The 17,344-nt window shown below is 46.9% G+C and overlaps 2 protein-coding genes across 2 annotated transcripts in view; one reads left to right on the top strand and one right to left on the bottom strand.

Annotated features, from left to right (window-relative positions):
• The window catches only part of tmem132a (transmembrane protein 132A), a gene marked incomplete at both ends in the record, with an annotated part of 30,037 nt that extends 24,898 nt beyond the window's left edge, over positions 1 to 5,139 (top strand). Inside the window, 1 exon segment of the mRNA XM_084454422.1 lies at positions 5,116 to 5,139. Within this exon segment, the coding sequence (XP_084310548.1) occupies positions 5,116 to 5,139 (24 nt within the window).
• Positions 5,140 to 8,594: 3,455 nt separating this feature from the next.
• LOC311322353 (uncharacterized protein) lies at positions 8,595 to 15,824 on the bottom strand (the record flags this gene model as incomplete). The annotated part of the gene is made up of 7 exons (XM_084454420.1): positions 8,595 to 9,725; positions 10,729 to 11,477; positions 11,783 to 11,897; positions 13,990 to 14,138; positions 14,880 to 14,985; positions 15,141 to 15,247; positions 15,533 to 15,824. The coding sequence occupies 7 exons, from the start codon at positions 15,822 to 15,824 to the stop codon at positions 8,595 to 8,597; spliced, it is 2,649 nt and encodes an 882-aa protein (XP_084310546.1).
• Between the last annotated feature and the right edge of the window lie 1,520 nt (positions 15,825 to 17,344).

Raw genomic sequence — 17,344 nt, 5'->3', positions numbered from 1 at the left:
TATGTTTTTTTTCAGGTGGACATAATTCAATTGTTCACTGCTCAGCCTAGTAATGGACTAGACACCCCTGGGTGGCAGATCTATGATCAGAATTGCTTGGCCTACATACCTGTGAATGTTCATGAAGATTGTAGATAAAAATAAATTTGGTCTGAAAAAAAAAAGAGCCATACATACCCCTTATGTTTTTTTTCAGGTGGACATAATTAAATTGTTCACTGCTCGGCCTAGTAATGGACTAGACACCCCTGGGTGGCAGATCTATGATCAGAATGGATTGGCCTATATACCTGTGAATGTTCATGAAGATTGTAGATAAAAATAAATTTGGTCTGAAAAAAAAAAAGCCATACATACCCCTTATGTTTTTTTTCAGATGGACATAATTCAATTGTTCACTGCTCGGCCTAGTAATGGACTAGACACCCCTGGGTGGCAGATCTATGATCAGAATTGCTTGGCCTACATACCTGTGAATGTTCATGAAGATTGTAGATAAAAATAAATTTGGTCTGAAAAAAAAAAGACCCATACATACCCCTTATGTTTTTTTTCAGGTGGACATAATTCAATTGTTCACTGCTCGGCCTAGTAATGGACTAGACACCCCTGGGTGGCAGATCTATGATCAGAATTGCTTGGCCTATATACCTGTGAAGGTTCATGAAGATTGTAGATAAAAATAAATTTGGTCTGAAAAAAAAAAAGCCATACATACCCCTTATGTTTTTTTTCAGGTGGACATAATTCAATTGTTCACTGCTCGGCCTAGTAATGGACTAGACACCCCTGGGTGGCAGATCTATGATCAGAATTGCTTGGCCTACATACCTGTGAATGTTCATGAAGATTGTAGATAAAAATAAATTTGGTCTGAAAAAAAAAAAGCCATACATACCCCTTATGTTTTTTTTCAGGTGGACATAATTCAATTGTTCACTGCTCGGCCTAGTAATGGACTAGACACCCCTGGGTGGCAGATCTATGATCAGAATTGCTTGGCCTACATACCTGTGAATGTTCATGAAGATTGTAGATAAAAATAAATTTGGTCTGAAAAAAAAAAAGCCATACATACCCCTTATGTTTTTTTTCAGGTGGACATAATTCAATTGTTCACTGCTCGGCCTAGTAATGGACTAGACACCCCTGGGTGGCAGATCTATGATCAGAATGGATTGGCCTACATACCTGTGAATGTTCATGAAGATTGTAGATAAAAATAAATTTGGTCTGAAAAAAAAAAAGCCATACATACCCCTTATGTTTTTTTTCAGGTGGACATAATTAAATTGTTCACTGCTCGGCCTAGTAATGGACTAGACACCCCTGGGTGGCAGATCTATGATCAGAATTGCTTGGCCTATATACCTGTGAAGGTTCATGAAGATTGTAGATAAAAAATAAATTTGGTCTGAAAAAAAAAAGCCATACATACCCCTTATGTTTTTTTTCAGGTGGACATAATTCAATTGTTCACTGCTCGGCCTAGTAATGGACTAGACACCCCTGGGTGGCAGATCTATGATCAGAATTGCTTGGCCTACATACCTGTGAATGTTCATGAAGATTGTAGATAAAAATAAATTTGGTCTGAAAAAAAAAAGAGCCATACATACCCCTTATGTTTTTTTTCAGGTGGACATAATTCAATTGTTCACTGCTCGGCCTAGTAATGGACTAGACACCCCTGGGTGGCAGATCTATGATCAGAATTGCTTGGCCTATATACCTGTGAAGGTTCATGAAGATTGTAGATAAAAATAAATTTGGTCTGAAAAAAAAAAAGCCATACATACCCCTTATGTTTTTTTTCAGGTGGACATAATTCAATTGTTCCCTGCTCGGCCTAGTAATGGACTAGACACCCCTGGGTGGCAGATCTATGATCAGAATTGCTTGGCCTACATACCTGTGAATGTTCATGAAGATTGTAGATAAAAATAAATTTGGTCTGAAAAAAAAAAAGCCATACATACCCCTTATGTTTTTTTTCAGGTGGACATAATTCAATTGTTCCCTGCTCGGCCTAGTAATGGACTAGACACCCCTGGGTGGCAGATCTATGATCAGAATTGCTTGGCCTACATACCTGTGAATGTTCATGAAGATTGTAGATAAAAATAAATTTGGTCTGAAAAAAAAAAGAGCCATACATACCCCTTATGTTTTTTTTCAGGTGGACATAATTAAATTGTTCACTGCTCGGCCTAGTAATGGACTAGACACCCCTGGGTGGCAGATCTATGATCAGAATTGCTTGGCCTACATACCTGTGAATGTTCATGAAGATTGTAGATAAAAATAAATTTGGTCTGAAAAAAAAAAAGCCATACATACCCCTTATGTTTTTTTTCAGGTGGACATAATTCAATTGTTCACTGCTCGGCCTAGTAATGGACTAGACACCCCTGGGTGGCAGATCTATGATCAGAATGGATTGGCCTATATACCTGTGAATGTTCATGAAGATTGTAGATAAAAATAAATTTGGTCTGAAAAAAAAAATGCCATACATACCTCTTATGTTTTTTTTCAGGTGGACATAATTCAATTGTTCACTGCTCGGCCTAGTAATGGCCTAGACACCCCTGGGTGGCAGATCTATGATCAGAATGGATTGGCCTATATACCTGTGAATGTTCATGAAGATTGTAGATAAAAATAAATTTGGTCTGAAAAAAAAAAAGCCATACATACCCCTTATGTTTTTGTTCAGGTGGACATAATTCAATTGTTCACTGCTCGGCCTAGTAATGGACTAGACACCCCTGGGTGGCAGATCTATGATCAGAATTGCTTGGCCTACATACCTGTGAATGTTCATGAAGATTGTAGATAAAATTAAATTTGGTCTGAACAAAAAAAAGCCATACATACCCCTTATGTTTTTTTTCAGGTGGACATAATTCAATTGTTCACTGCTCGGCCTAGTAATGGACTAGACACCCCTGGGTGGCAGATCTATGATCAGAATGGATTGGCCTACATACCTGTGAATGTTCATGAAGATTGTAGATAAAAATAAATTTGGTCTGAAAAAAAAAAAGCCATACATACCCCTTATGTTTTTTTTCAGGTGGACATAATTCAATTGTTCACTGCTCAGCCTAGTAATGGACTAGACACCCCTGGGTGGCAGATCTATGATCAGAATTGCTTGGCCTACATACCTGTGAATGTTCATGAAGATTGTAGATAAAAATAAATTTGGTCTGAAAAAAAAAAGAGCCATACATACCCCTTATGTTTTTTTTCAGGTGGACATAATTAAATTGTTCACTGCTCGGCCTAGTAATGGACTAGACACCCCTGGGTGGCAGATCTATGATCAGAATGGATTGGCCTATATACCTGTGAATGTTCATGAAGATTGTAGATAAAAATAAATTTGGTCTGAAAAAAAAAAAGCCATACATACCCCTTATGTTTTTTTTCAGGTGGACATAATTCAATTGTTCACTGCTCGGCCTAGTAATGGACTAGACACCCCTGGGTGGCAGATCTATGATCAGAATTGCTTGGCCTACATACCTGTGAATGTTCATGAAGATTGTAGATAAAAATAAATTTGGTCTGAACAAAAAAAAGCCATACATACCCCTTATGTTTTTTTTCAGGTGGACATAATTCAATTGTTCACTGCTCGGCCTAGTAATGGACTAGACACCCCTGGGTGGCAGATCTATGATCAGAATGGATTGGCCTACATACCTGTGAATGTTCATGAAGATTGTAGATAAAAATAAATTTGGTCTGAAAAAAAAAAAGCCATACATACCCCTTATGTTTTTTTTCAGGTGGACATAATTAAATTGTTCACTGCTCGGCCTAGTAATGGACTAGACACCCCTGGGTGGCAGATCTATGATCAGAATTGCTTGGCCTATATACCTGTGAAGGTTCATGAAGATTGTAGATAAAAATAAATTTGGTCTGAAAAAAAAAGCCATACATACCCCTTATGTTTTTTTTCAGGTGGACATAATTCAATTGTTCACTGCTCGGCCTAGTAATGGACTAGACACCCCTGGGTGGCAGATCTATGATCAGAATTGCTTGGCCTATATACCTGTGAATGTTCATGAAGATTGTAGATAAAAATAAATTTGGTCTGAAATAAAAAAAGCCATACATACCCCTTATGTTTTTTTTCAGGTGGACATAATTCAATTGTTCCCTGCTCGGCCTAGTAATGGACTAGACACCCCTGGGTGGCAGATCTATGATCAGAATTGCTTGGCCTACATACCTGTGAATGTTCATGAAGATTGTAGATAAAAATAAATTTGGTCTGAAAAAAAAAAAGCCATACATACCCCTTATGTTTTTTTTCAGGTGGACATAATTCAATTGTTCCCTGCTCGGCCTAGTAATGGACTAGACACCCCTGGGTGGCAGATCTATGATCAGAATTGCTGGGCCTACATACCTGTGAATGTTCATGAAGATTGTAGATAAAAATAAATTTGGTCTGAAAAAAAAAAAGCCATACATACCCCTTATGTTTTTTTTCAGGTGGACATAATTCAATTGTTCACTGCTCGGCCTAGTAATGGACTAGACACCCCTGGTTGGCAGATCTATGATCAGAATTGCTTGGCCTACATACCTGTGAAGGTTCATGAAGATTGTAGACAAAAAATAAATTTGGTATGAAAAAAAAACGCCATGTTTTTTTTCAGGTGGACATAATAAAATTGTTCACTGCTTGGCCTAGGAATGGACTAGACACCCCTGGGTGGCAGATCTATGATCAGAATTGCTTGTACTTCATACCTGTGAAGGTTCATGAAGATTGTAGACAAAAAATAAATTTGGTCTGAAAAAAAAAAAACTTAAAACAAAAACACACACATCAGTTTATGTGCACTTATTTAATTGCATGAAAAAAACTTGGACCTCAAGCAGCACAATCGCTCACTTTTTCTCACAGGATCATATATCAGATCATATCATATATATGATCAGATCAGATCCACACAAACAAGGATTCTAAACATTCTGGAATGGAACTTCCAGATGGACAGCAGGGTTCCGACATTGCCACGGTAACAAAGGACCGGAAGGCCCTGTTTGAATTCTGAGACGTGACCTTCCCTGACCTTTGTCTAGAGGTCGACCTCTGACCCACGGTAACAGAGGACCGGAAGGCTGTAAAATAACATCAAGAAATAAAAATAAGTTAATTTAACAGTTCACAAAAAATGTTTTTATAAAACTAAAAGGAATTGATGAAGAATCTACAGCGTTAGCAGACAGAACAGACCAGAGTGATGAATAGAGCCAGGAGGAAGAGGGGATATTAAACTAGATACTGAAGCAGAGGAGTGAGGGTCCCATCGTTGATTTACTTAATCTGAAATGCATTGCTTAGCCTTTCCATCCCTCCTTCCATCCATCCATCCCTCCATTCATCCCTTTTCTCTCTCTCTCCCTTCAGTACCCTGGAGAGCTCAAACTTAGACTAGGCCATTTGATGATTAGATGACAGATAATATAAAATGCTGACCAGGACAGACAGGTAGCCAGTGGAATTGACATACAGTAGAATGAGTTCAGAGTAAATACTACTCAGTCTAATCTAAAGACTCAATATTTAAAGAGACTGTTTGTTCCCAGGCACAGATGCCTTGGAGGGGTACCTCAGTCAGCACAACACATATCAGACACACCCTTCATCATCATCATCCCAGTTGGAGGTAGGTAGCATGGAAAGTTTGACCGTGCCTTACCCATATGTAACAGGCCAGGTATGTTACAGGGCAGGTAATTTTACAGGGCAGGTATGTTACAGGCCAGGTATGTTACAGGCCAGGGCTGCGTTTCCCAGAGGCATCGTAGCGCTATGTTCATCGTAAGCTACAGCGTTCATCGTAGTGCTACGATGCCTCTGGGAAACTCAGCCCTGGCCTGTTACATACCTGGCCTGTTACATACTTGGCCTGTAACATACCTGGCCTGTTACATACCTGGGCTGAGTTTCCCCAGAGGCATCGTAGCGCTACGTTAATCGTTATCATTAATAAAGCGCTATGATGAACGCCATACCTTACGATGAACATAGCGCTACGATGCCTCTGGGAAACTCAGCCCAGGTTTGAAGTAGTTTTGTGCCGTTTTAGACAGGATTTACCCTTGCTAACGTAAACTTGAGCTTCTTGTCTTTGAAATCGAGAGTTTAACATGTTTTTGAAAGATTTTTCAAGGTGCCCACCCACATTAATTGTATGACCAAAACTGTGGTAGAGCAATTATCAGTATCCTTTACTACTCCTTTAAGGGGAAACTCTCAATGGGAGCTTAGCTGATGCTGCATCTTCCAGACTGCTACCGCCTTCCACTCTGTGCCACGACAACAACAATGTAATGTACTCTAGCCTATATTGTAACCTAACCTTAGAATGCTTATTGTTTAATAAACACCAGCATCTTTGACGGCTTCTGGAAAACATCTGTCTGGAACTGAATCGATTTACTATCACTATCCAGGACAGCTGGGAACAAGTGTTACCATATAGGACATGGTTTGAACCAGGTTTGAACCCATGTCTCATCACACACAGCAGGCTTGGCAACTGCCAGGATTAGCCCATTGAGATATCCAACAGCTCTGCTAACAAGTGTTCGTCCATCATACTTGGACCCAGATTTGCACCCATGCCACATGGGAAATTCAGCACCTGCAATAATCCATTCAGCTATCTGGGAGCTCTTTGAACAACAGTTTTTACTCATATTAATCCATCATTCCAGAACAATAGAGTTACTGTATAATGACAATATGTTCAAGGCTAGGATCGAGACAAGGTTACAACAGACACATCGCTTTCAGGGACGCAAGAGTTCACAGAGCTGCACCAGAGCCATGCTCACCCCAGTCAAATATCGCTCCAGAGTCATAACCAGAGAGAGCCATGCATAATGCAGTCAGATTGCCTGCAACAGCATTACTTCTCTGTGCCCTCTTTCTCTAAGTACTATTTAGTCCTATTCATTGTAAACAAACCACTTGAGGCTTAGCCGTTATGATTTGATAATAGGCTAGCCTAAGTCAAAGAATTTAGTTTCAACAACATAAGTAGGATAGGCAAGTTAATTAGCCTATATTAAGTAGGCTGAAACCGTATTCAAGACATTACAAACCTCCATGTTATACCTCTATTCAGCATCTATTGTCATCAGTAGGAATCAAACCCCTTTCTCCGGCATGGGAACCACCAGCACATATCGATAGACCAAAGACGAATTAGAATAAGTTAAACGCCGATATTTGGATTTTTCCCGTTTGGTAAGGTGTTAATCGTCTAGGTGTTTGGTAAGGTGTTAATCGTCAAAGTAGGTGTTTGGTAAGGTGTTAATCGTCTAAGTAGGTGTTTGGTAAGGTGTTAATCGTCTAAGTAGGTGTTTGGTAAGGTGTGAATCGTCTAAGTAGGTGTTTGGTAAGGTGTTAATCGTCTAGCCTAGTCACCAGTCTCTCCTCGGGCCCCTTCTGCCCGCCTGCTACTTCCGCTTGCTTTATTTTACCTTAACCGGTAGTTCTCGCATCTTCTTTTATAATTTTCGTCGATGTTATGCCTGGTGATGGCCTACCTTTGATATCATAAACATGTACAATAAAAGATAAAGATAAGAATTCAAGTAAAATACAGTGTATCTAACCTTACCCTAGATGACTTCGTCCTTCCAAGCGACGGGTAAATCTCCCATGCTTTGTTGTAATCAGTCTCACAGTGGAAAGAAATACATCCAAATCATCTGGCACTGCTTTCACCTCCTTATGAGTCCTCTTTCTAATTAGAGGCTGATATCACAATATCACACCACCATCCCTACAGTTGGGAACCCAAACATCTCTACCATTAGAAGACTTTCCCCCCTGTTCATCACACCCAGTAGATGCAGCAGTTTGTTTCAGTTCAGATGTCAACGAGAACGAGAACAAAGATTTATGTACGTTTGACTTGGTTGGGATTATTCCAACAAATAATTCTAGCAACTACAGTATGCCTAATATAACCCTGAGACAGTTCATCTTCTGGTCAAACCATCACACCTGAGTGTTTGCTGCGTCTATGATTGGCCTAACGCTAAGACCCATCATGGTGTGGCAATGGTTCCAGATCTAAAACAAGTGGTCCAAGCATGTGGCTCCCCATAGACTCAATGTTAGAGCTAGATCTGCTAACTGCTCCTATCCTGGTGATTGTTGCATTAGATCGGATTCATCTGGATAGGTGGCTCTAAGACAAGATGTCTGACCTCCCTACAGGCTACTGTCAATAAGTGATAATCAACGCCAGGTGTGCTGGTGAAAATATGTTCCTGATAGAGACGTGAAACCGGGTCACTGTGATACTTTAGTAAGGACAGTGAGATTCAATAAAGAGTATTTGCTAGGTAATTAGTAAAAAAGAATATTTTATTATAACTTGTACCACCTCCACCCCCCAACCTCCCAGAACACAGTATGGCTATTATAGAGTTATATTCCACAAGCACTCATCTACAGGACCAGCTAGTGGAGGTTCACAGCTGAACGACGTCCAAATCCGGACGTCGTGAGAGTTCTGCTTAAGATTTCCCAACATCCCTCACGCCATCCCTCCTCCTCCTCCTCCTCCTCCTCCTCCTCCTCCTCCTCCTCCTCCTTCTCCTCCTCCTCCTCCTCCGCAGGCGGATGACTGCTGGTGCGTGCGCAGGTTGCAGGTCCAGGCGAATCGTTTCCCGCACCCGGGGCAGCTGAAGGGCTTCTCCCCCGTGTGGACGCGCTGGTGCTTCTTCAGGTTCCCCGCCTCGGAGAACATCTTCCCGCAGGTGGCGCAGCGGAAGGGCTTCTCGCCCGTGTGGACGCGCTGGTGCGCCTCCAGGTTCGACAGGCCGGTGAAGGCCTTGCCGCACGCCCAGCACACGTAGCTCCGCCTCCTGCCGTCTCCGCCGCCGCCGCCGCCCGCATTGTGATGCTGCAGCTGCTGCTGGGAAGTCCGTTGGGCAGAGAGAGCCGCCTCGATGTCGGCCAGGCCGTCGACGGACGTCACCGCCGTCGCCCCCCCCCTCGCCGGAGGCCCCTCCTGGGGCAGCGAGGGGCTGATACCGCCGGCGCCCCTGCCGGGGGCGAGGCTCTGCTGCTGACCCCCCCCCCGCAACCTGCTGTTGCTATGCCGACGCTGCTGCAGCTGGGCCTGCGCTGCTCTCAACATGGCCGCCCTGCTCCAGGGAGGAGGGTGAACCTGGACGCTGGCGCCCGCCTGCACGCCGTCCGCCTGGGGCTGCGGTCTGGGCCGCCCGGAGGGGGAGGAGCCCCGGCCCGCCCCCCTCGCCCCGGAGGACGGGAGGGGCCGCGCCTGGGTGGGAGGCTGCGTCTCAGAGACCACGATGACGGCGTCTGGGTCCGCGGCGGCGGCATAGGAGCAGGCCGGGCCACCGGGGGGCGGCGGCGAGGAGGAGGCGGCGGGATCCGGAGCCCAGCGGGTGAAGAAGGTCTCCAGTTCAAACAGGGAGAAGTCTGAGCTCAGCGAGCTGCTGGCCCTCTGCTTAGCCGCAGGGGGCTGCAGGCCCTGGCATGACGGCAGGCTGTCTGGCGCCACCCTGTGGACACTGGCAGTACTGCTGCCTAGACCTCCAGGATCAGGGAGGGCGGTGGGGGCTCCTAGCCCCCTCTGAGAAGAGAGGGAGGGGGCCGTCTTCCCCTCTACCTTCAGTGTTGTCGCCTCTGGAAGTAGAGGCTAGGAGAGGACAGGAGAGGAGAGCAGCGTGAGATTTGTTTGCTTAAATAATTGTATTCCACTCAGAAGTGTCTGGCTGTGTGTGTGTGTGTGTGTGTGTGTGTGTATGTTTGAGCGTGTGATGTTATAACATTGTGTCACAATTGAGGAAGTTGACATGTCCTGGGATGAAATGAAGTTTTATAATAAACCACATTAAATCATTGATGTTGTTTATGAACTTTTAATCCTGTTTTATATTTTACAAGGTCAGGACATGGATCAACATCTCACAAAAACTGTGACACAATATCATCCCTTAACCAACAACAGAATCCAGAGGAATTTAGAATGAAAAGCTATTACTATTTTAACTAATGGCAGTAAATATCTAAATAATTGATCGATCCTAGGCAAGTCTTTTGATCAAACATTACCAGCACCACATTTGAACAGTACCCCAAGAGTACACTTTTCATACAAACTAAAACATTGATAAATATATATATTTTTAAAAAGTATTATAAATATGATTAGTCACCCAACCCTCTGAAACTCTGTATGAAAACCCATTACCCAGAAAACCCATAACTAAAACAGCCCAGAGTAGGCTCATATAAAAACAACACAGGAGAATGACCATGCTACACACTGACGAACCCTGATCACTAAGCCCTTGACTAACCCTGATGTCACATCCCACCCAGGTCTGGAGGTATGTGCGCTACTACCAAAGTGTAGTATTGCCTCCTTTTTCACACAAGTGAACTTGTATGAGATTTGCACTGTGAAGTATGACATCACGTGTCTGAAGGTTTTTGCGAAGCCACAACTCTGCATCGTGTTCTAATATGGAACTGACTCAGAGGTCCTGGCAAAGAAAAAAAAAGAAGAAAAACACTCCCGGTTTCTCGGGCTGGAGTCCTAATCTGAAGGTCGCGGGTTCGAGCCCCGCCGCGTTGGTGGGCGCCGTGTGGCTCAGCGTCGGGATAAGAGCGCCAGCGCCGCTGCTGCCGGGTCACACGGCCGGCTGAGGCTGCTGGTCCTGCGCCTGCGGATGGTGTCGCTTCTGGTGCTTCTTGAGGTTACTGGGGTCGGCGAAGCGCTCGGGGCAGCGCGGGCACTGGTACGGTCTCTCCCCGGTGTGGACGTTCATGTGGATCTTCAGGTTCCACACCTGGGAGAAGTGCTTCCCGCAGACGGTGCATCCGTAGGGCCGCTCGCCCGTGTGGGTCCTGAGGTGGGGCTCCAGGTTGGCTGGGGCCGAGAACCCTTTCCCACAGAACCTGCACAGGTACAGCCTCTTCCTCTCCGCCTTCTTCCTGCCGTTGGTGTACCTCTCCTGACCCTGAGCTTGACCCTGAGCCTGACCCTGGTCCGACCCCGCCATCGGACCCATAAACCCGCCGAGCCCGCCCGCGACGGACATGGCGCCCGAGAAGCTCCCGGAGTGCTCCGTGGCAAAACCCCGCCCACCCTGCGCCTCGGGGCCGGCGCTAAGCCCCGCCCTCATGGGGGGCGGGGCCGGCGGGAAGCCGTGAGACAGGGAGGAGGTTCCCGGGACGACCATGCAGTCGTCGTCGCAGCTGTCCCCGTTACTACTCCACATCTGATTGGCCGACGAGGCGTCGTACGACAGCGCGTGATGGCCATAGCTGACCTCTGACAAGCCCCGCCTGGTCCCCTCGGGTTCTGCGAGCTGATTGGCCAGAGCCAGGCCGTCGTCCAATGGTATCGCTGCCCGGTAGTCATCTGTACTGGACTCCACTAATCCTGAGAGAGAAGACAAGTTTGTCAGAGTAGGTGTGTGTGTGTGTGTGTGTGTGTGTGTGTGTGTGTGTGTGTGTGTGTGTGTGTGGGAGTGTGTGTGTGTGAGTGAGTGAGTGAGTGAGTGTGCGTATGTGGTGGGGGTTCCCACAGGATCTACTTCCCAACAAAGAATGTAATTAATTAATTGATTAGGTATGCAAATCAAGTAAGCCAAAATGGAGTACAATAAAAAGACTGTAAGCAGTCAGTCCAGCTCATCTCCCCTCCTCTCCTCCCCTCCTCTCCTCCCCTCCCTCTCCCTCACTCACCCTCCTGAATGCTGAGGCCTCCCTGGCCCGCGGTGCGAAGCCCCTCCTCCAGATCCTCCACCTTGATCAGCAGCACGTCTGGATCCTCGTCCCCCTGCGGCTCCACACCTGCACACTGGGGCACAGCAGCACAGGACGCCACTTCAGACTGTGGGAACGCACCCCGACACGTACCACCCGCAAACCCACGTCCAAGACCCTGGTTCAAACCCACATCCAAGACCCTGGGTCAAACCCACATCCAAGACCCTGGTTCAAACCCACATCCAAGACCCTGGTTCAAACCCACATCCAAGACCCTGGTTCAAACCCACATCCAAGACCCTGGGTCAAACCCACATCCAAGACCCTGGGTCAAACCCACATCCAAGACCCTGGTTCAGACGTTGAGTTACTGAAACCAACATCTTGTATTTAGGGAACTGCCCAGCTGAGGGTGTTCAAAGGAAAGCATGGTGGTTATAGAACTGCTGTGAACGACTGTTTGTGTGCATGTTGATTTGGTACAATCAGTTTCTGACCCCAGACGACTTGGAAGTCAATATGAAGGGTTATGTTTGAGCACTCATGTTTTAGATATCTGTCTCATTTTATGACACGATAGACAAGCCTTGAAAATAAAGATGGACACCAAGAACTCGAGGAATGCATGTCATTTATTGCAATTGTATAGGGTAAAAAAAGAATTCTTAAATACAAAGATTGCAATGCTGAAACATAATTATATTATATATAAAGTACTGCAATACCGAAAAAATTATATTATAAAGTACTGTACAGACAGAAGAATAAAAGTGTATATTCTATTAGAGTTTTTAATGCGTAGTACCATGCATTCTTTTCAACAACTACATAATATTTAGAATTGAATGTATAAAGTTACTTGGCCCGGTGTGAAACCCCTTTCTGCTTGGGAGCTGTAGTTCAGTCCATCTGAACCCGTGTTCTTCTACAGTCATCTCCACATTCACACCTTGGAAGCTTTAAGGGACCTTCACTCACATTTACAGTAAAACGTAAAAAATCTTACATTTTTCTCAGGACTATCTTGAGATCCTTCATTGGATCTTCAAGGAGACACAATGTATTGAGAAGCACAAGAACATGGTTCTGCTAGGGATATAAAGTACCCAGGGAGAACCCGACAGAACCTGCTGAGAACCCTTTATGGCCCTGAGTCGTCTGTGTGTCAGAACCGTGTTTTGGGTTGAGCCTGGGTCCCGGGACAAGTCCAGTTACAGGATCTCTAATTAGCTACAAAGTTAGAAACAAGTCAGCACTGCTGTTAACTCTCTGCTCTTCAGCGTTCTCCCTGCCCCCCCCCCCCCCGGAGGCGGAGTCTGGGCGTGTCCTCAGGAGAAGCAGGCCATGTCCTCGGTGTAGACGTCCGGGTGGTTCCTCTGCTGGTGGGTCCTGAGGTTGCGTATCCAGGCGAAGCCCTTCCCACACAGCTGGCAGCTGAAGGGCTTCTCCCCCGTGTGGACGCGCTGGTGCTTCTTCAGGTTCCCCGCCTCGGAGAACATCTTCCCGCAGGTGGCGCAGCGGAAGGGCTTCTCGCCCGTGTGGACGCGCTGGTGGATCTCCACCTTCTTGGGCCGGTTGAAGGCCTTCCCGCAGAAGTTGCAGATGTAGAGTTTCTCCCTGGCGCTCGTCCTGTGCAGGGCCTTCGTAGCCCCTCCTCCTCCTCTTCCTCCTCCTCCCCCTCGGGATGAGGAGGGGAAACCGGCAAACTCGCCATCCCTTCCTCCTCCCCGCCCCCAACCGTTTAGGTCGGAGGTCGACGGCATCACAACGTCATTGGGCCTCAGCATGGAGTGAGGAGGGGGCGGGGCGGCAGGCGTGTTGTTTTGGTTGCCCTGCATTCCGGCGCCCTCCCAGTCCAGTAGCTCCTCCCCTTCCTCCGAGTCGACGTCAATGACTTCCTGTTTTGCGGCAGGGAGACGATGGCGGGCGACGCCCCCGGAAAGCGGCTGAAACAGTGCCCCGCCCCCCGAAGAAGCCCCGCCTCCAGTAGCGTAAGAACAAGATGGCCGCCCGTCACCCTCCTCCTCGGCGCTGTTAAAGAACGCCCCCACAAGTGGGCCGTCGCTTTCGCCAAACACATCGAACGCAGAGTCGGGGTTGGCCGGCGGTCCCTGGGAGGAGGCGGAGCCTGCCGTGTTTTCAGGGTCATTGTCAGTTTTAAGGAGAGTTGAGGATCCACTGACCTCCAGTCCTCTGGCTCTGCCGCTGGGCTGCGTCCGGGTCCGGGGGCCCGTCTGGGGCTGGGGGAGGGGCTCGGAGCTCTGGGCCGTGGCCGGGGGGAGCTCCGGGGGGCTGGGGTGAACGCCGCCGCGAGGCCCGCACTCCACCACTCCTGGAGGAGGACGGAGAGACGGTTAGAGGACTCGTTTGGTGTCTAGCATCATAAGACCTGTTATAAGGTTCGTTATGATACTATACAACAGCACGCCCATAGAGATCCATTAAGGACTTAGCTGTGACATGACCAATGAACACTAATATATCAAGAGTGGACAATTTGTAAAAAGTCTTGATACAGGCCATTGTATATGATCGTAAACAAACTTCTAACAGGGCTTGAGAGATGAGCTATGGACGGTGGTGGGGGTACACGACAGGATATTTAAAATCCTAACCCATTTTGAATCCCGACCATAAGGAGAATCTTAACAGACGTTCCTACCGCGAATCTCAAACATGCACACACTACAAGATTTGAAAATAGCGGCTCATCACACACTACAGGATATTATTGTGCCCGCGAAGGAGCAACGAACCACTGCCTTGCTTGTAAAGTAGTGATGTAATAATCTTAAATATCAAACATGTGTGATACTATTGGGGCCGCCCCGATGGGTCTGCGAGCCGATCAGGAGGTATAACATTGAATCTGTAAACCTCTCACATTACAAGATCATCTGGGCCCAACATCGGTACCGACCAACTTTCCAGACCAGATTTCTCCTCCGATTGTCGGGAGGGGTGAATCGGGGATAAATCGGACCAAAAATCCTGTAGTGTGCCTTAGTATTAAGTTTATTGATGTTGGGCTGAAAGAGATTGAAACACAACAACGTGCCACCCGCAAACTCACCGTCTTCTCCGATGAGAGCGATGTGGTCCGACTCGGCCAGAGCGTCATCCATCCTCTCCTCCTTCACCAGCATGCCCTCCTGCTCCACCAGCTGGACATCTACTGTCTGGGAGACATGACACCACAACGGTCTTCAACAACTAGCACTCTGCTCATAACACACCGATGAGGGTGGATAATATTATTAAAATAGAATAGGCCTTTTTAGTTAATATGTATATATATTATGGATAAAGCGGATTCCTGTGGGCATTGGCCTACCTCATCTGGTCTGAGCGGGACGGGATGCATCGGTTCGCTGATCGTGTTACTAGTTGAGGATCCGTCGGGCCATAAACCCATGTTCATCTGTCTGTCAAACACGCTCCCTGGAATCAAAAAACAACAACAAACCCGCTTGGATCAACATCCACACAAAGCCATATTGATATGTAAGGAGTTTATACAAAGCCATATTGATATGAAAGGAGTTTATACAAAGCCATATTGATATGTAAGGAGTTTATACAAAGCCATATTGATATGTAAGGAGTTTATACAAAGCCATATTGATATGTAAGGAGTTTATACAAAGCCATATTGATATGTAAGGAGTTTATACAAAGCCATATTGCTATGAAAGGAGTGTATACATTGCGGAGCGGCACTCTCACCGGAAGATGTGGCCGCCCCCCGGTATTTGTCGGTGATGCTGACGTGCGCCCGGCCGCCGGGACGGCTGCTGTTCATGGCGAGCCGCCGCTCCGCGCTTCCCCGGGCCATCTTCAGCTCCAGCAGATGCAGCTTCCTCTTCAGCGCCTTGTTCTCCCTCTGGCACTGGGACATCTGCAGACTCACCACGGCGTAGTCGTCGTCCACCAGTTTGCAGATCTCCGCCACGGCCGCGTTGGCCAGGACCTCCATGATGGAGGCGAGCTGCGTCTGGAAGGCGAGGCGCGTCGACATGGTGATCCGATCGACTCAGACGAGTTAAGCTCCTCGAACGGTTCAAAACTCTCACCCTCAAATATTAATACAGAGACCTGTATGGTTAAAATAGAAATAAGCGGACGCAAAGCGTTTGGCTGACTTGCATAAGAAGAATCAGCTTGTAGGAAAGAGTTGCTAGCAGCTAGCTTCTTCCAAGCTACAACCCCCCTAGTGTCTTTTCCGGAAGCGGAAATACTACCGTAAATTACCTAAGGTGGAATGATGGGCGCAGGCAGAAAAAAAACGTTAGGTGGGGGGACAATGAGAAGAAAACAAAGCAATCAATCAGAAGTGAGAGCAGTTTCAGTAAAATTATTTTATTATCTACATTTCCTAAAGACACAATTTCCATGGTGAAAAACCCAGAGTGGTACATTTTAAGCATTGCATGGTACCCTTGTACTTATGACAAATAAACAAAGAATAGATGGGTCACATAGAAGCCAGACCTAGACTCCGTTTTAGCGCTGTGCCAACTCTGGAGAAAGGTCTGGCCGCAACCCATTGTCATTCTGGGATGGGGGGGGGGGGGGGGGACTGCATTTCTTTAAACCAATCACAATTGTCTTTTGCGGTGCCAAGCCCAGGATACAGCAATGGTGCCCTTGCACCTGCCTGCCTTTCACATCCCACTGCTTTGAACATTATTTCATGGGGAGCGTATAGTCGGGACTAAATTAAAAACTCATTTAGGTAATACACTTTACCGTTTGTGTAATAAAAACCTCAGTGAAGTGAGAGTTATCGTGGAAGACGGTCCAAGGAAATCGCAGCTCGTGTGCCAGATATGCTGCTGACAGCTCGCTAGAGTGCAGGACTCGTTAGCAATACTTGAAAAGTGGAAATCTGCAGTCAGTGACCAATCAGAGGCCAAATCAGCCTCTCTGCACAACCCACTATCTGAGAAAATCCAACCAGATTCTCATTGGTGTCCGCGGATATCATAGCTTGTTCCCAGAAATTCTTGCCGTGGCGAGGGCTTCTGGGTACTCGGAATACACGTGCACAGGTTGTGTAGTAAACAAAAGCCCTTGTAAACAAAAGCCCTAGTCCGCTGATGTGTAGCACATTGGTCACCTCACGTAGTCCAGTCTACAGACCCTTCCTGGTCCTTGTTGACCCTGTGCACGCCTCGGTGTCGTATCAAGTTGCTCAGAAAAGAGAAGCTCTTCCAGCACTGCTTGCACCTGAAAGGCTTCTCCCTGGTGTGGACCGTCTGGTGCTTCTTCACGTAGCTGGCCTCCGTGAAGCGCTTCCCGCACGTGGGGCAGCTGTAGGGCCGCTCGCTGTCCGCCTTCCCCCGGCCGTCCGCCCTGCCGGGCTGCAGTGGCCCCAGAGCGCCGCCGCCGGAGGGCCCCACCACCGCCGCCGCCCCGGAGTTCTGGTGTGTTTTGGACCCTGCGGTGAGGGTGTTGGGAGGGTAGAGGAGTGTGCTGTAAGCCGCTTGGCTTCTCTGGTGCTGGGGGTGTGTCCTGAGACCGTGCAAGGTCGGGAGG

The sequence above is a fragment of the Borostomias antarcticus genome, assembly GCF_949987555.1.
Source record: "Borostomias antarcticus genome assembly, chromosome: 20".
Taxonomy (NCBI): domain Eukaryota; kingdom Metazoa; phylum Chordata; class Actinopteri; order Stomiiformes; family Stomiidae; genus Borostomias; species Borostomias antarcticus.
Note: the sequence above shows the minus strand (reverse complement) of the source record. Positions and strands in the feature narration are given on the sequence as shown.